This window comes from Pararge aegeria, chromosome 17, assembly GCF_905163445.1.
Source record: "Pararge aegeria chromosome 17, ilParAegt1.1, whole genome shotgun sequence".
Lineage (NCBI taxonomy): Eukaryota > Metazoa > Arthropoda > Insecta > Lepidoptera > Nymphalidae > Pararge > Pararge aegeria.
This window is the reverse complement of record NC_053196.1, coordinates 1,891,579-1,909,269: the sequence shown is the minus strand read 5'-3', so window position 1 is coordinate 1,909,269 and position 17,691 is coordinate 1,891,579. Positions and strand designations below refer to the sequence as shown.

Sequence of the window (17,691 nt, the reverse complement as noted above, 5' to 3'; positions counted from 1 at the left end):
TATAAAATTTATTTAGGAAGGTTATTTTTCTGTCAAAAAATATCCTAAATGAAAATACCAATGATACCATTTCAACAGATATGCGATGGAAATCCAGAACGCAATACGATACGTCAAACTATAAAAACAAATTACAAATGTCTATCGTGCAAATTATTAGGAATTTATATTAATTTTCTCATATAATTTATTAATTATTTGATTAAAAACAATCTGTACCATGGCAACAGACTTAAGTGCTAGCTTTAACGAGCAATACATCAGCATCAACACAAAACTTAAGAAGTAAAGTTTTTTAAAAGATATTTTATTTTTCCTGTTTTTATACCCAATTGCTATTTGGAGTTCATTCTATAACAGCTAAAAAAACTGTGCTCCTGACCTAATAAAATCATTCAACTTAAAAGCTTAGCTTAGCGTTCAGTTTGTAAATTGTTTGTGTGAAGCTTATGTTTATATTAAATTGGGATTAAATGTATCTTAAATGGTTTAACCCAGGATATATCTTCTAGTTAAGGTTCTTTCGAATCTGCTTTACAATTTGTGTGATTAAGTAAAAATTTTCTGCACATACTAAACAAAGTATTTTAATAGGTACCTTTGTTGGAACTTTTCAGGAGGTTTCTCCGTAAACCGAATATCTCTGAGGCAACTAACGAGTTCATAGCTCTAGCGATACAATGCGAGCATTCGGAACAGCCTTCATTTGCTGGTCAGACATATATTGGTGCTGCAAAATGTGAGGCTTCTGCTGGTAACTTTCTTGGAGAGGCAGAACAACATTTGGCTGCTGCTAGACAGTTTATGAAGGCGGAGAAAAAACTAGCCTCTTTAAAGTTTGATAGTCCAGATAGAGAGAATCTAGAGGTCAGTTAACAAATAATATTGCTAATTCAGCTGTTCATAAATTAACTAAATTAGAAGGTCTTAACGTAGTGCTTTCCTATTCCAACTTATAAAATATAATAAATAAATTATAGTATGTATTTATAAACTAGAACAACATAGATGAAAATATAGGCATATATTTTGGTAATATAATAAAGTCAAATATTTCTTTATTCACATAGATGGCACTTTTGATGTGTACATTACATGTAAAATATGACATAGGAGTTAGTTGATGGCGATAAATAAATTCGTCAACTTAAAACTAAAGCTACGAGGGTTCTAAACGCGTCCTGGTCTAAGAAGAAGCCCACAACAAACTTAGCCGGTTGTTATTTTTTTTTTTGTTATCACCATCTCACATTGCCCTTTAAAAACTATTTAATGATAAATAATAGAAACTAGCAAACCGCGCGTCGCGTCCGCGAATGAATCGAGTTAAAAAAATAGTCATATGTCCAATATAAATGAATCATATATAGATCGATTTATCGCCCCCAAAACCCCCTGTCTACTAAATTTCATGAAAATCGTTGGAGCCGATTCAGAGATTCCAATTATATATATATATAAGAAATCCAGAACGCAATACGATACATCAAACTATAAAAACAAATTAAAAATGTCTATCGTGCAAATTATTAGGAATTTATATTAATTTTCTCATATAATTTATTAATTATTTGATAAAAAACAATCTGTATCATGGCAACAGACTTAAGTGCTAGCATTAACGAGCAATACATCAGCATCAACACAAAACTAAAGAAGTAAAGTTTTTTAAAAGATATTTTATTTTTCCTGTTATATATATATATAAGAATTGCTAGTTTAAAGATATAAGATAGGATAAAGCTTTTTAATAAAAACATATAAAACGAAGAATAGAAGCAAATACAAAATTTACTAACTTAGTAAGTCTAAATATTTTCATATTTATTACACTGCAAGAAAGCCCTTGATCAAATTTACTAGGTATATCTATAGTGAAAAAGGTGAGATGTGCATGCCTAGAAGATGCCTATTCAAGTATTCATTCTTCATTTGAAGGAACCTATATTATAGGTGGTATATTAGTAGAAGATGGAAGGTTGTTCCAATCTCTTTGGATTGTAAAAGATATGAAGAAGCTAAGCACTTTGCACATAATATTGGCATATAAGATATTTGCATGTTTGCTGTGTGACACAGGCCAGAATACAGTTGTCATGGAAGGCAGTTGCAGAAAATGGGCAGCAGTGGTGTCTGTACTACTACTATCTATTGACCTATTGATTACCAAACTGTTCAACAGTTGACTGTTGGTGATATTGATGATGGTAAGGCATTTATCAATCTTACAGGCTGCAATTGGCTGTTACATGTGGGCACTAGTCAAGTACCCAGAAAAGTCACCACTCCGAACATCCATTTTACTAGAACTTGCAGATGGCCTGGTTGATTTGAACTATAAGCATGAGGCTTTGGTGTATTATGAGGAGGCAGCGGACACCATAGAGGATAAGACCATGAAGCTGATGTGTATGAGGAATATGTTTAACTTGTTGTTAGACTGTGGTAAGTTTTTTATACATTATGGTATTACTATTGCCAAGTTCATGTAAGATTATTAGACTCAGATTTTTAAATCCAATAGTTCTTTTTTATCAACAACAACTCAGCAATACTGTAACAAAACTCATCTGGTGGTAAGTGACAATGCTTTCTAAGATTGTAGTGGGCTAACCTAAATCAATTTCTACCCAGTGGCATTTTGGAACACTAAATCGCTTGGCAGCACATCTTTGTCTGGGGGTAACTAGTTACGCCCGTCGCCTTCCACCAGCCAAAGATAAATTAGGAATGAATGAATGAATACAACTTTTATTGTGCACCACAGAGAAAATTTACAGAGATACAAATACAACAGCACAATAAGGTAGAACGTACAATTTGGCGGCCTTATCGCTAAATAGATATCTCTTCCAGGCAACCAAAGGCATACAAGAAAATGCAATAAGAAATAAGTAGGTGGTACAACAAACATTAGTAAATATTAGGATTTAAAACTAAATTAACATAAAATAAACATAAAACATAGTACATATTAAACATGACATATTAAAGATATGTACAAAAATATAAAATATATTCCATACATATATACAAACATATAAACACGCTTCTATAAATACATAATTAAAAAATAAAATAACCCAAATTATTGTTTTTTTACTTATTAATATTCGATTCTCAATCACCAGTTTACATTTGAGTAACTACTAATGCTATTGAAATGAAAGGAAGTTAAAGATAAATATCTTTAACTTTTCATTGCAAGAATGCAAACTGCATACATATTTTTTTGTGATTTGCAAAGCTCTTGAAATATTATTAATGACAATCTTTTGTTCAATATTTTTGTTTCTGCAATGATTTTCGTAAATGGTGTTTGACTGAAAGTCTATTCGTTTTCAGGTAAATATGACCAAGCTCTGGAGACGGCCAATCAAATCTGTGATTCCAATTTTCATATACCGGAAGGAATTTTGACAGAGTAAGATGATCATCATTATTTTCAATCCTTCAGGGGCCTAGTTTTTTTTAAACTAAATGTAAATGGTATTCAAAAGTTATCGGTGTTGCTGGGTATATTTCTCGTAATTTTTTTTTTTTTTTTTTATATATAGTTCGGAAAACTGACAATCAACTGCTTACACAAATATAAACTATGGGACATTTGGCATGTGTATACAATTGTGCCTTCTCGATGCGAACATAGCATGCAAATCCGTTGGGTACATAAGGCTGCTGCAAACAGCTAGAAAAACAAATTTAGAATAATATAACAAAAAAAATATATATTACTAAGAAAAGAAAAACAAAATATTGAATATTTATATATCAATTTAAAATATAAGGTATCGAAAATTTATTAAAAACCATTAATTAATATTTGCACTGACTTAAAATGCTGGTTTTCTAATAAATAAAAAATTAAATTGTAAATATACTATTATATATATTATATTTAGATGTTTTTTCTTCCCCAAATCAATATCAATATTTTTTTTTAATGTTGTTACTACTTGAAGCGGTGATAGCCCAGTGGGAAGGAGGTCGACTTAACTTTCGGAGGGGCGAGTTTGAATCCCAGCTTAAGTTATGTGCGTTTAGCAATTAAAATATCACTTGCTTCAACGGTGAAGGAAAACATCTTGAGGAAACCTGCATACCTGAGAGTTCCCCATAATGTTCTCAAAGGTTTTTGAAGTCCGCACTGAACCAGCGTGCTGGACTAACCCTTCTCATTGTGGAAGGAAACCCGTGCCCTGTAGTAATTATAATAAAGTTGAGTCGACCGTTGTTGTTCCGGTTGTCGTTTCAGACAATGGTCTTCTCGCGAAAAGCTTCGACCAACATCTCAAGAAGCTTTCGCTTGGTTGTTGGATCAAGGGTCGGATACAGAAAGCAGTAGTCCTTGAAACGGCGCGTATTGTGAGGAGGTCGATACTTGAATTTCCTGCCTGCCGGGGGCCTGCAGCATTTTTCCTTACTAAAGGACTTAAAATATATATCTATAAATTACAGAATACAAGTGAGCCGAGTATTGTTGGTGCTCCTTGTCAAACCAGATGAGGACACCAAATCAGATTCTCTGAAACAACTGCTGGAAAACCTACTCAATGATGAAGAAAGTCACAGTAAGTTGTTGTGTCAGGGGCGTAGCTACTGCCGTAGCAGCCGTATCAATGATACGGGGCCCACGGGGTTTTAAAAAAATTCAAATATTCACTTTTGAAACGTCAAGTCTGTCTGTTTGTTGTGACTCTACCACCGGTTCGGAAGGCAGATTCTACCGAGAAGAAGCCGGCAAGAAACTCAGCAGTTGCTCTTTTCCAACATCAACAATTTACATTTTACATTTTAACATTCATTTTTCTATCTTTTGAGAGATGAAAGCGGAGCCGGATGCTTCCAAGCAACCTTGTATAGTAACCTCGCTGTAATAAATGTGTTTTAACATATTCTTATGCATTGGTAGGTCCAAAATTACCTTAGGAATCATATTATAAAAGCGTATACTCAATCCCTCAAATGACTTCTGTACCTTTCGCAGACGATATGCAGATGACACTAATTTATGACCATTTCTTGTAAGTCGACTGTTTATGTCCACTTTTTGTTTATAAAGATATGTTTAATATGTTGTCTTACAAATACTATATTATTATATATATATCGTAAATATATAATGTGTTATCTAGAATGCTTATGCTATATATATTAATAATAATAATAATAAACTTTATTTAGGCCAAAAATAGTTTGTACGCAGAGTTCTAGATTAAGTATATAAAAAAAAACATTGCGTTTATGATTTATAAAGAAACAATACTTCTTAAAACATAAGATTTGGTTGCTGGTGCCTTCATCAGATTTCACAGTTTTATAAGTACCAGCGACCTTTAAACCAAAAATAATACCTGCTTACATAATAAATGAGGTTAGTAATTGAAAATATATAGGAATGTACAAAATGTTTGTAAGACCAGGTTCCAGTTACGCCAACTCCTGTACTAGTTAAAACTGTATCACAGTGAGTTGCCATTCCTCGTGCCCAAGTACTTACTATAAGTCTATACGTTTTATTCTATATTATGAATAGGTAAACAATATGTGTGCAGTTTTAAGATAATATAATAATAGTAATAGCGGGTAGGTGGCTAAAATCTTATGAGACACGTTTAACCATCCACCCGCCACTTCACTATTGCTTTGGCAGTATATGGCAGTTTAAGAATGTAAGTATTGGTTAGTATGTAATTGGTTAATATGATAATCAGTAATTAATGTGATATTTTACAAGTATCAAAGTATTATCATACTACGATAGTTTGTTACAGTTTTTAATAAAAATGAAGTGCATCTAATTATGATATATTATGGATGGTTTTTTTTTTTTTTTTTGTGAGAGTGAGTGAGTGCTAGTGCGTGTATTATGTGTGTTTAAATGTGTCTGTGTGTTAAAAATTATGAGTGATGGTGCGTGTATTATGTGTGTTTCAATGTGTCAGTGTGTTAAAAATTATATAATTTTTTTCAGAAGATCTTCTACTTCGTTATAATTTTGGGTAATAAGGTATTTAATCAGCTCTGTTTTACATTTATAAGTAGTATAATTTTTTAACATTAAATTTCTGCTGAGTGCATTATATAATTTAGGACCAAGGTAATAAGCAAATTTTTGCGCAAATACTGTTTTTAACTTGGGTAAGTTAAAAACTAAATCTTTTCTACGTCTCGTCATGAACGAAGGTCGTTTTTTATGTTGCGCAATAACAACTTGTTTTATAAATAATTTCCTGACTGAGAGTACGGCTAGTTCGGAGTATAACTGCTTTGTAGGGTAAGAGTATGTCTTGAATGCCATTACTTTAAGTATAGAGCGCTGTGCTCTTTCAACTGCTAATAGGATAGTTTTAGAAGTACCTCCCCAGGCATTAATTCCGTACATAATAATAGATTGGCATAGTGCAAAATATGTCGTAAGGAGAAACGAAGGTGAACATATATGCCTTAGGCATTTAAATATATAAATAAGTTTCCTAATCCTACTGCTTAATTTAATTGTGTGCTCTTTCCAGTTTAGATTCTGATCAATCGTAATACCAAGATATTTAATAAAGCTTGTTTGTTTAATGCAGTAACATGCGCAGTCTATTAAATCATTGCATGTGTGAGCTTTTATAGACATAGACCCGCTGAGGTTGAGTTTTGTTATGTATACTGAAAGTCATAAATTTTGTTTTATCTAAATTAAGAGTAAGTAAGTTGTTATCCAACCACTTGGTTACCATTGTGAGACCCTTATTTGCCAAATTATTAATTTCTTGCCAAGACTTTCCACTAAACAGCAGCACCGTATCATCAGCAAAAGTAATGATTTTTCCCTTTAGCAAAGTCATGTTGCATAAATCATTGATGTAAATCAAGAACAAGGTAGGACCAAGAACGCTACCCTGAGGGACACCGAATTGAATACATTCTTCCTGGCTCTCATAATCATTGATTTTTACACGCTGCTGTCTATTGGAAAGACGTCTGTAATCAATTGGAGAGGTAGTCCACGTATGCCAATATATTCAAGCTTCCGTATTAGTATGGGGACAGATACGGTGTCGAACGCCTTGGCTAAATCTAAATAAATTCCTAGAGTTTTGTGCCCATTGTCCAATTGCTCTACCACGAAAGAAGTTAATTCATGTAAGGCATTGTCAGCTGATTTGTTTTCCCTGAACCCAAATTGGTTTTGTGAAAGAAGGTTATTTGACTCTAAGAATTTCTTTAGCCTTACATTAATAATTTTTTCTAATATTTTTGCAAGAACAGATATAAGGGAAATTGGTCTATAGTTCGACACCGCATTTTTGTCTCCAGATTTGTATATGGGAATAATAATAGACTTTTTGAGTAGCTCTGGAAATACACCGTCATCTATACATTTGTTACAAATTATGGCAATAGTTTTCGAGAAAATATTTACCCCTTTTTTAATCAAAGATGTAGGAATTCCATCCGAGCCACATGATCTACTAGATTTCAAGTTTAAAATTATGTGTTTAATTTCATTTTCGTCGGTTGGCAGAAGCAAAAATGAATTTACAGGTGAACCTATGGTTTGAATATTTTGCTTTCGAGTAAGTTCTTGTTCACTTTTTTGTAGTCTAGTCAAAATATTATTAGATAAATCACTGCCGATTTGAATAAAATAATTATTCACGTAGTTGAGTGAGGCCGTAGGTATAGGCTTTATATGTAGTAGCTCTGGAGAACTATTTTCTTTATTATTTAAATTGCACATTGCTTTAATAACATCCCATTTGTCTTTCAAGGTTTTCTTTTTATTATTTATTTCATCTCTATAGTAGTTATTTTTAAGTGTCTTAAGTAATTTATTACAAGTGTTACGATAACGTTTGTAAGTTATTTGAATTGTATGATTATCAGGATCTTTACGGAGCTTTTTATGAAGATTATCACGATTCCTCATGCATCGGCATAGTCCCGGATATTAATCTCATGCTTCCTTGAACAAACAAACATACACAAATCTGTCATACCTATGTGCTTGTAGAGTTTTCATTTCAGAATGACAAAAGTCACAAAAGCAAAGTGAAATCGTCTTCAACTATAAATGATTTAATCAATGCTTTGCCGAAAAAAGGCAATTAAAGTATATTTAAACTGGATTGTTTTGTCTCTTTTGTAAAAAATCTTTACCCTAAATTATAAATGGTAATATGAAACACTATTTCATGAACTTTTTATTTCCATTGTGAATTCTACCTTTATAATTTTTGCATCTAGAAACAAATTCCATCGTCACCGTCTGGTAGCCTGGTATTATTCTACTTCTGGCAATACCAAATAATTTCTACCTTCTTCTTAAAACACACTACTTTTCAGTTTGTGTTTTTAATTAATGATATTGCTTTAATATAACCATAGTAAATATTTTTTCACAGAGTTCAATGTACCCAATAACAGCCTATAAAAATATTTTTCTATAGCCCGCTCATTCAGCCTTGTAAAAAATATTGCTTTTGCCAATGCCGGGTCGTTAATGTTTGAGGAGTTCTCCCGGCACTTCACCATCAGCTCCTTTATTGTGAGGAGCATAAATTGCTTACCTACTATTTACCATAATCGAAGCGCAACCTGTGTAACACTTATTATTGTATAGTTTCGGTGGCGGTACTCGGTATTTATCATCAGTTTGACGTGACTAAATGGTACTTTCGCAAGTTATATTAAAAAATAATCGAATCGCTGACAAGTTCCTATAACATTTGAAGAGTGCCCTCGATGTTTCCAGGAAGAATTTAGTAAAGACCTTTTGAAGGAGTCCAAAAGATCTTCACCAAATTAAAATTGCACCACCCCTGAGGTATGACATATGAAACAACAAAAGAATCATCAAAATCGGTGTATGATTGGCGGAGTAATCGCGTAACAAATGTACAAAGAAAAACACACACAGTCGAATTAAGAATCCTTTTTTTAAATCGGTTGATAACTGAACTATGTATTTTGTTTCAGCGATCCCCTTTAACACGGACTTGCGGCTGAAGCTTCAATCGATCATCATATCACACGGTGCGATGGACCAACAGTCCCTCATCAGTGTAGCAGCAGACACCAAGAAACACCTGACCATGCGGCAAAAAGATTTGCTTGAAACACTCATTCTGGAAAATAAACCAGAGTAAAAAAGTTCTAATATGAAGGGTATAAGACCAGAGCTAAAAATGGATAGTTAGATAAAGTATCTTACAAGTACTGTATTAAAAAAAATATTTATTGAAACATAGTTTTTAATTCAGCTAAAATTAAAAAAAAAAATCTAGGGGTTATTGTCACATTAAATATATTAAAGTCACAGTAAATATAAAAAATATATTTAAAACAGCCCACCACGAATGGGGCCCCAAAGCTATTATTGTAAAATTGATGTTGGGGGTACCAGCTTTGGGGCCTTGTTGGTGCGTTCATCGTGAGTGCTGTTTCAAACGTTTTGTCGTAGTTTTCATACTGCTTTCACATATTTGCTGTCTTATTTTTGTAAACCTTGTAATATTATATACCTAAGAGTCAGTTCAGACAGAACCATCCTGAAGCGCATTTATGCTCTCAGTGTGAACTGGGACTAGAGAAGGCCTAGGGAGGATTTTCCATTCTGTCAGAACCATATGGTAATAAACTTTTGTTAAAATAAGATTGTAGCAGTATGTACTCCTTGCAAAATCCGCCCATATTAGTTAAATGCCTTTTTACATGGGCAAATCGGACATAATGCTGAAGCATTTGCTTCACATCACAATTTTTTTTTGACATGAACTTTTGTAGCACAAATTAAATGAATATTGTTATTGTTTGAGAATCTCCTTAATTATGTGGGAAAAGCATTCCAAACCTTAAAAAAGGACTTCAATTTCTTTTAGCTTTTAAACTCGTGTATGTATACATGTCAATTTATTTGCACTAAGATTCTGCATGATTTTATTAAATAAATGTTAAAAAATAAAACAATATTACTTTTCTCTCTCTTTTATTTCCCTATAACATGACATCCATTTTTTTCTAGGTTCTTTATTACAAACCAATTTTCTCTCATGAGTTCTTCTGTAGTAAATATTTATTTCAAAGTACAAATATAATTGGTCTCTTTAAGACTTTTTATCAATACTACTACTACCTATATCCACATCATTTTTAGTGAGTGCAACATTTATTATGTTACCAAAATTGACTTCAGTATCAACAGTTATGTTGTTAATCTCGACTTCATTGCCAAAGTTTGTGGAAGTATCAACAACTTCGCTTTGCTTGGAATGTGTCCACATTTCATCAAATTCGTCATCGTCATCATCATCATCATCACCGCCACTATTGTCACTTTTCACCTTCTTAGTCTCATTGGATTTATTCCAGCAATACTCAAATGGGTAGCTGACATTGCGATTGTCATCTGGAGCTATCTCAAAGCGTGACAACAATGAGTTGTAAACAGTATGAACACCTTCTAATAAGTTCACATCAACTTCTTCAAAACCTGTTATGGACTTGAACAGGTCCTCTGCAGTTTTTATGTCTGGTACATCTTTCTTCTCAAAGAACTGTAAAAAAAATAATAGTCAATAAAAACAAATTATTTTCTGGGAACCACCAAGTAGTAAACTTCAAGTTAGCAAAATTTTAACTCAAAGACTATTAATTATTGATGCAGTTTCTCAGAAAAGTAATATGTGTTCATTAGAAACCAAATAGTGTTTGAGATCTTTGATCATTTAATTCCTACTTACTAATTGTTAATAAATAGAATGGACTGGATGTTAAGTTTGTTTGCCAACCAATCAACTTGATTTTTGGCACAAAGTTAAAAAAAAGTTAGTTGAAAAAAGTTAGTTGAAAGGACAGAGTTACAGAGGCTACTTCTTATACCAAGGAAAAAACTGTTCCCACAGAATTTGTAAAAAACCATAATAAACGTGGGCATAGAATGCAAGCAAAAGGTCTTTCATATAGTCTGAAATATAGTACATATAGCACAAGCTGGCATTTGATTCAATTGCTGATTTGCTGCATTTCAATTGTTCACTTACATTGATGATATTACGGCAATCCCTCAACAAAAACTCCAAACCATTAGGATGATCAGGCTGCACAGACTGGGAGACATCAATGAACCAGCATTTATTCTCCCACCAAAGAATATTATATTCTGACAGATCAGCATGCACTAAGTGCCCAATGTTGTACAACTTGTGCATTGAGTCAACTATCTCATGGTACACACTCTGCCATTTCTCAGGCTTCAATATAACATCTCTCAACTTTGGAGCAGGTTTGTTATCCTTCCCGATGAACGACATAACAAGGATGTGCTTCTTTAAACAAACCATTTCTGGGCAGTTGAGTCCAATCTTCTGTATACGCATCATATTGTGCATTTCCTTCTCAGCCCACATATGAACAATCTTGCGTGGGTTTTGCTTTGAAAACCGACTTTTAAACCTATAATCAGCTTCAATATACTTATCGCGAGTTTTGAACTCATTCAATGTAGTTTTAAAAACTTTAATTGCACATTCCCTTGGCAATACTGCTTCTGTGTATGATGGATCACTGTTAGCATGTAAAACAACTGATTCTTTACCGGTAGATATAACCCCATTAATGTCTTCTAATAATCCGTTGTTTATGAGTTTGAAGAGAATAAGTCTTGTAGGTTCGTCAAGACCCATTTCGGCAGTGGCATGGCTCTCCTTTCTGTCTAACATTTTATGTTTGCGTGCCTGATTCCATCTTGTATGTTCCTTAAGCTGGTTGAACACGGAATTGGATAGTTTCATGTCGAATCCTGCACCATCTCCTGTACAAACTTCAGGGGGAAACGCCATGACTTTGCAGGCATTCCTCCGTCCGTTAATAGTACTATCATGTTTCGTGACCATTTCACCCTCTTTCATAACATATCCCCGTTTAGGAAGACTCGCGAACTCTTTCTCGTTAGTTTCGAAACGGTCCCAGTCCTTTTTGTAAGCTAATTCAATGTCTTCGTCGTCAGATTCGGAATCGTAGACGAGGTGCTCGGGAACGTTCCGATAGTTGTCGAAGGATATAGATACCTTTGCGTCCCCATTCATCTTTTTGGCTACTCTCTTTATTTGTTCATCGTGCTCTTTATCGAACTGGCATTGCAGAACTTTCGCAATAACCGCGTCTGAATCGCAATATTCCTTAACGTTTGATTCATCAATTTTCTTTAAAATTTCGGGCGAAATATCAGCTGTCTCAGGTGTAATAACGTCTGAGATTTCCTCAGCGAACCTCAGGTTTTCTTTAACCTGTAAACCTTTCGCATACTCTTCAGACATGATGTCCGATAATTTTTGCACATCGGAGGGTTCTGAAACTTTCTTCCACGGATTCGACATTTTCAATTTAATTATTATATCTATATCACAGCTTTTAAAATAGTTAGTTAAATAAATATTCTTTAGAGGTAAATATGAAAATACTCCAAAAACTATCAAAATTACGTAAAAGTAAGTACCTGCCTACTGACTGATTTAGTATTTCACAATATTGTCAAATGGGTTGTCACTTATGGTCAAATAATTTGTCTGACTCAGAATTTGCTAAATCGGCACTTGTCAGTTCGGTATGGTCGGTGCGATAACTTTAGTTGTCTATTGTCACAAATATAGCTTAAAAATGACGTTGAAATATAAGAAAATAAACTAACCGATTCACGGATTGAATATAAATTTTAAGTAGCTACCTACGCTAGATACTGCTTAGGTTAGATAAATGTCTTCCACCTACCTATAGCCGCGATTAGGCTTGGGAATGTTTTGTTTATATCCTCTTTGGAGGTCCCTGGTTTTTTGCATAGGCCTTTCTAACTTCTCACATGTGGTGTAAAAACCATAGATAGATATAGATTAGATTCATCATCATATCAACACATTACCGGTCCACTGCAGGGCAAGGGTCTTTGGTTTTGGACGTAGCCCACCTCGCTGGCCCGGTGCGGATTGGTGGACTCCACACGCCTATGAGAAAATGATGCAAGTTTCTTCACAATATTTTCAATCGCTGTTGAGGCAAGGAATATTTTGCTTGGTCAAAACGCATATAACTAAGATAAGTTAGACATGCATGCTTGGATTGAAACTCAGCCCTCGAAAGTGAGTCCGAAGCCCTTACCACTAGGCTATCACTGCTTAGAAACGAGTAATGCCAATAATTAACTATTAAGTAATACATAAAACATTACAACAGCCAATTGTAATTTAATACCAATAAATTTTTTATCATTTAGTTTAAAGGATAAGAGATATAAACATAAGTCTACTTTTTACCCCACAAAAATGAAAGATTCCTACAACAAATTAATTTATTTACATGTCAAGAACAGCCCATTTACTAATTTACTTTTACGGTACATAATTTTGAAGCGTCAATAATAATTGGTTGTGTTAGTAATAGATATTATGCTTCCCCAAGTAACAATAAAAAACTTTATGATTTTTGAATTATTTATTTAAACCCTATGTTCATTTTGCGGCCTTCACCTTGGCAGAAGACCTGGCAGTCGCCTGTTGTGCTTTGAGGACCTTCACAATCTTCTGTTCCTCAATAAGGAAAGCTCTGACAATGCGCTGCTTGACACACTTGTGGCATAGGACACCTCCATACACACGTTTCACTGTCTTTTTCCTGTAGCAAAGTCGGGAACGTTCCGCAGGCCTGGCCGGTTGGATACCTCTGAGTTTGCTTTTGCACTGACCACACCTTGGGATCTTCTTGGGTTTCTTGACATATTGGTAAACAAGACGTCCACCTGGAGTTCTTACTCTGCAAATAAAATACAATGTTGTGTTAGTAACTTGAATATGCTCTTATTCTATTTAACAAGGATGTTGCTTAATTGGAAAGCATCCTAGCCTGCAGATCACAATGGCCTAGGTTAGGGCTGGGTTACCCCAAATGTTTAAGGAATGTGGTATTATATGTAAAATAATATTGTCTACCCCCTTCCTAAACACGCAAAAGCTTTACGTTGCAGTATTAACACTACTTAAATTATTATAATCGTTATAATCCCTCCGCATAGGAGAACTGTGATACATTTATGCAATATCAGAAACCAGGGTAGTCACAGCAGAGTAGAGTTAGAAAAACGTTCTATGGATGGGAAAGGTTCTGAAGATAGGAAAGGTTCTGAAGATAAAATTAATTAAAAAACATGTTGAAGTGTTATATTTTAAAGACTACAGAAAAGTTCTGATGATATCCTTAGTCTAGTATAAATAATAATAAACTCTCGAAATACTAAGATTACTGAGCATCTTATGTTTGAATGGTTACAGTGTTTACGTCGAAGGCACGAATTTGACTTATTGTTCCTCTGTCTTAAAATCAACTTTCCAGTGCTTACTCTCCGATATGGTGTAGTTTTAGAATACTTCGTTCATCAAGAACATAGTGAACAAAAGAGTTAGAGGTTATGTTCTCTTTTACGAGAAATTTAAATGAATTCGATTATTTAACGGTGTAATATGAAAAATTACATAACATTATTACTTTAATATAAACTAAAACTGTATTTATTAAGATAATTACTCACATTCTCCGCTGGTTAGACTTGGTGTTGTACGACAATCGTCGCCTAAACGTAAGACGCTGTACCATATTTAGGGCTGAAATATAAGACAAATTATTGGTAACAGGCACTTAACTTTTTAAATCACATAAAACCGCACAATATAATCTATAAATTAATAAGATTTAACTCGATTTTCATTATATTGCACTTTATCCGTACCTTTTTGACAGCTCTTGACAATAAAAGAAAAACATTAGTCAATACTGGCAACATTCTTTTTTAGTCAATTCTCTATTACGAAATGCAGATTGATTGAAATATCCAGATTTAGTAAATAATTAAAACACATAGTGTGATTTATAATTTAAATTAAATATATAAAAATTAAAAAAATGCTTACATAATTATTACAAGTTAATAGAAAGAATAGGGTTAACATGATTGATTGTATTAGTAGTATGTCCAATGGTGCTCGTACATTGTGCAAGTAGCATGTACAATGCGCAAAAAAAAGTAGTTGCTACTTCTATCATCTTTTCTATCACCAATCCGCCCAGTGTTGTGATTATTTTTAATGGTCTAGTTTATTCCTTGGTCTACGTGCTTTTACTGCTACTGCATTGGTTATTCGGTTTTCAAAATGTGCGTATATAGAAAGTGCTGAAAAATTCATCGGTAGAGCATATTAGGAACACCACATTATTACAGAGGCTAGGCAAGGATCTGGAAATTCTTAAAACAATTCAACAAAGAAAGTTAGTGTATTTTGGCCATATAAGAGAAACTCTATTTTGGCCATATAAGAAAAGGGGAAAATAGCTTGCAAAAGACCACTTAACCGAAGAAGAACATCGTGGCTAAAAATTTACGCCATTGGTTCGCGAAAGGCACCCGATCATTGTCCCGTGAAGCTGCGTCCAAAGTCCAGATAGCCTTAATGGTTGCCAATCTCCGACAGATAGGCACTGCAAGAAGATGAAGAAGAATCGTTAGCTACTTGACACTGGCAAAGTACATTGAGCTGTTTTGGCACTACGAAAAGCCATAAATCAAAAGAAGAAGAATCGTGTAGGTGGATAAGCATCTTGAACAAAAATAAAAATTGAAATGGAAAACCTACTTTCAGTTTTTCAATATAGCAACTCCGATTACAAGGTTAGTAAAATGGCTGCCGTTGTGTGATGATTTTGGTGTTTGTGTTCAAAATTGGAATATATCGTGTTTTTTCAGTGAGATTCTACGAAAATGGGTAAGTAATGAACTATGTGCATGTCTATATAATGTCAACACTTGACATATATGGTTTAAATATAATCCAAATAAAATTGTCATAAGACATTCCTTCGTAGATAACAGATGATTCGATTTGTTTTTTTAAATCAAAACATGGAACCAATTAATTCAATAATTACCTTTTATAATCAAATATATATGGAAAAATACCTTATAAGTATATAATTGCGTTCTTGCTTAGAATATTTACTATGTTTTCCATAAAATAACATGTTAGTTTGTTTATATCACGATATATCCTATTTACATATTGTTTTACAGTTCATTAAATTTTAATGTTTACTTTTGTTTAAGATTTATTGTAAAACCGGCTGTTAACTAAATACGCTATATTCAGAAGAGCAAGACATCTAATTTTTGTGCTTAATTCGTTTGTTTTTTTAATACATAGATGTCTCTAGTATCACCAATTGGAACTCTATCTTAATACTTGTTACCTGTGTTGTTAAGACTTTGTTTTCAACAGTGCATAGATGTTGCAGAGGATTACTTGCTTGTAATAGTAAAACCCTTAATGTTGTTACTTAATTTCTATAGTATTTTTTTTTTTGGTTTAAATTAGATTCAAACAATGATACTGATATGGTGATAAGAAAAAGATAACAGCACCTGCTATGAAATCTTTTTATAACTTTATTGTAGGGTAAAACATTCCTTTCAAATGCCTTAATATTGAAATAACTATAAATCACAAATTATATTTATAAATACTGAATCATTATGGAAATACATATGTGAGGAAACCATTTGTTTTGGTGTTACTTTAGTTGTATCTTGAAGCAATGCAGTTAGATACAACTAAAGTAAACTAGTAACATTTTGGTATCTGTAGTAGTTTTTCACTACTACTTGTTTGTTGTCTGTTACTTTCAAATCTTTAAAAAATAAATGGCTGTTTTTTCGTCTCTAACTTTGAAGTAGTTCACATTTATTTCATCATCATCATCATCATCATCACCATTATCATATCAACTGATAGATGTTCACTGGACATAGGTCTTTGGAAGGGAGTTCTAAATTCCACGGTTTTGTGCCACTTGTGTCCAGCGGCTCCCCGCGACACGCTTGATATCGTCTGTCCACCTCATTTGTGTTGTCTGTGATAGACATTGCGTTCCCAAGATGCTGGAATGGCGGCCCCAAACTTGTAAGCACAATGTTGGTCGACCTCCAACAAGGTGGACACATTTATTTCGGGTTTTTTAAATTCTGTGCAACCAGTTTATGGTACTGGGGTAGATATTGGTCATTATTTGATTCAAGGGCTGTACAGAGCTACCAAATCCACTAAAGCATGCAAGCACTTTTCCTGTTTCCTCTTCAGGTTGTATAGTATGCTTTGTCCATATCCAGAATGCAAGCTATAGGAGTGCCAATAAGTGCTACCATCTTTGACTGCCTTGCTTTTTACTTACAGGGGAGGTTGCAGTGTAGAGCTAACATAAATGTATTTCAAAAAATTAAATTTAGTCTAGACTCTTTTGGTGCACATTACATCCGTCTTAGTTTAAAAATAGTAGCAAACTTAACCAATGTTCCGTTTGTAACTCACACCATCATTTTAACTCCTGTCGTTTTCCTTCAGATGTTTGAGTAAAATTAACTTCAAGACTTTTTAGTTAATACGGTTTTACCTTAATCCTCTCACATCTGATACAAATGGTCAGAACTAATTTGGAATTTAACTTTGAAGGAGCTTTTATTGCTCCCACTAAGATGCGCGTACGCAATCGTAAACCGCCATGTTTCATCCAAGGTGTCAGAAATAAGCCTTTATAAAATGTTCAAAGGCGCTTACGCTATATATTATTGGTAGGGTGGCCATAAACAACGTTAGGGTCTGGATAGAACCT

The 17,691-nt window shown here is 33.7% G+C and overlaps 4 protein-coding genes across 4 annotated transcripts in view; 2 read left to right on the top strand and 2 right to left on the bottom strand.

Annotated features, from left to right (window-relative positions):
• Positions 1 to 152: 152 nt before the first annotated feature.
• On the top strand, positions 153 to 9,970 carry LOC120630885 (40-kDa huntingtin-associated protein). Its single transcript, XM_039900203.1, has 6 exons — positions 153 to 285; positions 618 to 867; positions 2,232 to 2,445; positions 3,346 to 3,424; positions 4,459 to 4,571; positions 8,971 to 9,970. Exons 1-6 carry the CDS (start codon positions 221 to 223, stop codon positions 9,138 to 9,140), a joined length of 891 nt encoding a protein of 296 aa, XP_039756137.1. The 5' UTR covers positions 153 to 220; the 3' UTR covers positions 9,141 to 9,970.
• On the bottom strand, positions 9,963 to 12,561 carry LOC120630884 (serine/threonine-protein kinase RIO3). The gene is made up of 2 exons (XM_039900202.1): positions 11,034 to 12,561; positions 9,963 to 10,547 (listed from the first exon to the last, which is right to left on the bottom strand). The coding sequence occupies exons 1-2, from the start codon at positions 12,366 to 12,368 to the stop codon at positions 10,098 to 10,100; spliced, it is 1,785 nt and encodes a 594-aa protein (XP_039756136.1). The 5' UTR covers positions 12,369 to 12,561; the 3' UTR covers positions 9,963 to 10,097.
• An 896-nt stretch (positions 12,562 to 13,457) lies between these two features.
• Positions 13,458 to 14,845, bottom strand: LOC120630921 (60S ribosomal protein L34-like). The gene is made up of 3 exons (XM_039900264.1): positions 14,765 to 14,845; positions 14,567 to 14,639; positions 13,458 to 13,794 (listed from the first exon to the last, which is right to left on the bottom strand). The coding sequence occupies exons 2-3, from the start codon at positions 14,629 to 14,631 to the stop codon at positions 13,494 to 13,496; spliced, it is 366 nt and encodes a 121-aa protein (XP_039756198.1). The 5' UTR covers positions 14,632 to 14,639; positions 14,765 to 14,845; the 3' UTR covers positions 13,458 to 13,493.
• An 888-nt stretch (positions 14,846 to 15,733) lies between these two features.
• The window catches only part of LOC120631008 (bone morphogenetic protein receptor type-1B), a 204,057-nt gene continuing 202,099 nt past the window's right edge, over positions 15,734 to 17,691 (top strand). The window contains exon 1 of the mRNA XM_039900398.1: positions 15,734 to 15,794. Within this exon, the coding sequence (XP_039756332.1) occupies positions 15,791 to 15,794 (4 nt within the window). The 5' untranslated portion in view covers positions 15,734 to 15,790. The remainder of the gene's footprint in view (positions 15,795 to 17,691) is intronic.

What these genes read in the sequence shown, in the direction of transcription:
- LOC120630885 (XM_039900203.1), top strand. Translation starts at nt 221, where the DNA reads ATGGCAACAGACTTAAGTGCTAGCTTTAACGAGCAATACATCAGCATC. An exon ending in TAACTTGTTGTTAGACTGTG is followed by an intron (nt 2,446 to 3,345) that starts GTAAGTTTTTTA and finishes ATTCGTTTTCAG; the next exon opens with GTAAATATGACCAAGCTCTG. An exon ending in CAATGATGAAGAAAGTCACA is followed by an intron (nt 4,572 to 8,970) that starts GTAAGTTGTTGT and finishes ATTTTGTTTCAG; the next exon opens with CGATCCCCTTTAACACGGAC.
- LOC120630884 (XM_039900202.1), bottom strand. Translation starts at nt 12,368, where the DNA reads ATGTCGAATCCGTGGAAGAAAGTTTCAGAACCCTCCGATGTGCAAAAA. An exon ending in ATTGCCGTAATATCATCAAT is followed by an intron (nt 10,548 to 11,033) that starts GTAAGTGAACAA and finishes TTTTTTTTACAG; the next exon opens with TTCTTTGAGAAGAAAGATGT.
- LOC120630921 (XM_039900264.1), bottom strand. Translation starts at nt 14,631, where the DNA reads ATGGTACAGCGTCTTACGTTTAGGCGACGATTGTCGTACAACACCAAG. An exon ending in AAGTCTAACCAGCGGAGAAT is followed by an intron (nt 13,795 to 14,566) that starts GTGAGTAATTAT and finishes TTTTATTTGCAG; the next exon opens with AGTAAGAACTCCAGGTGGAC.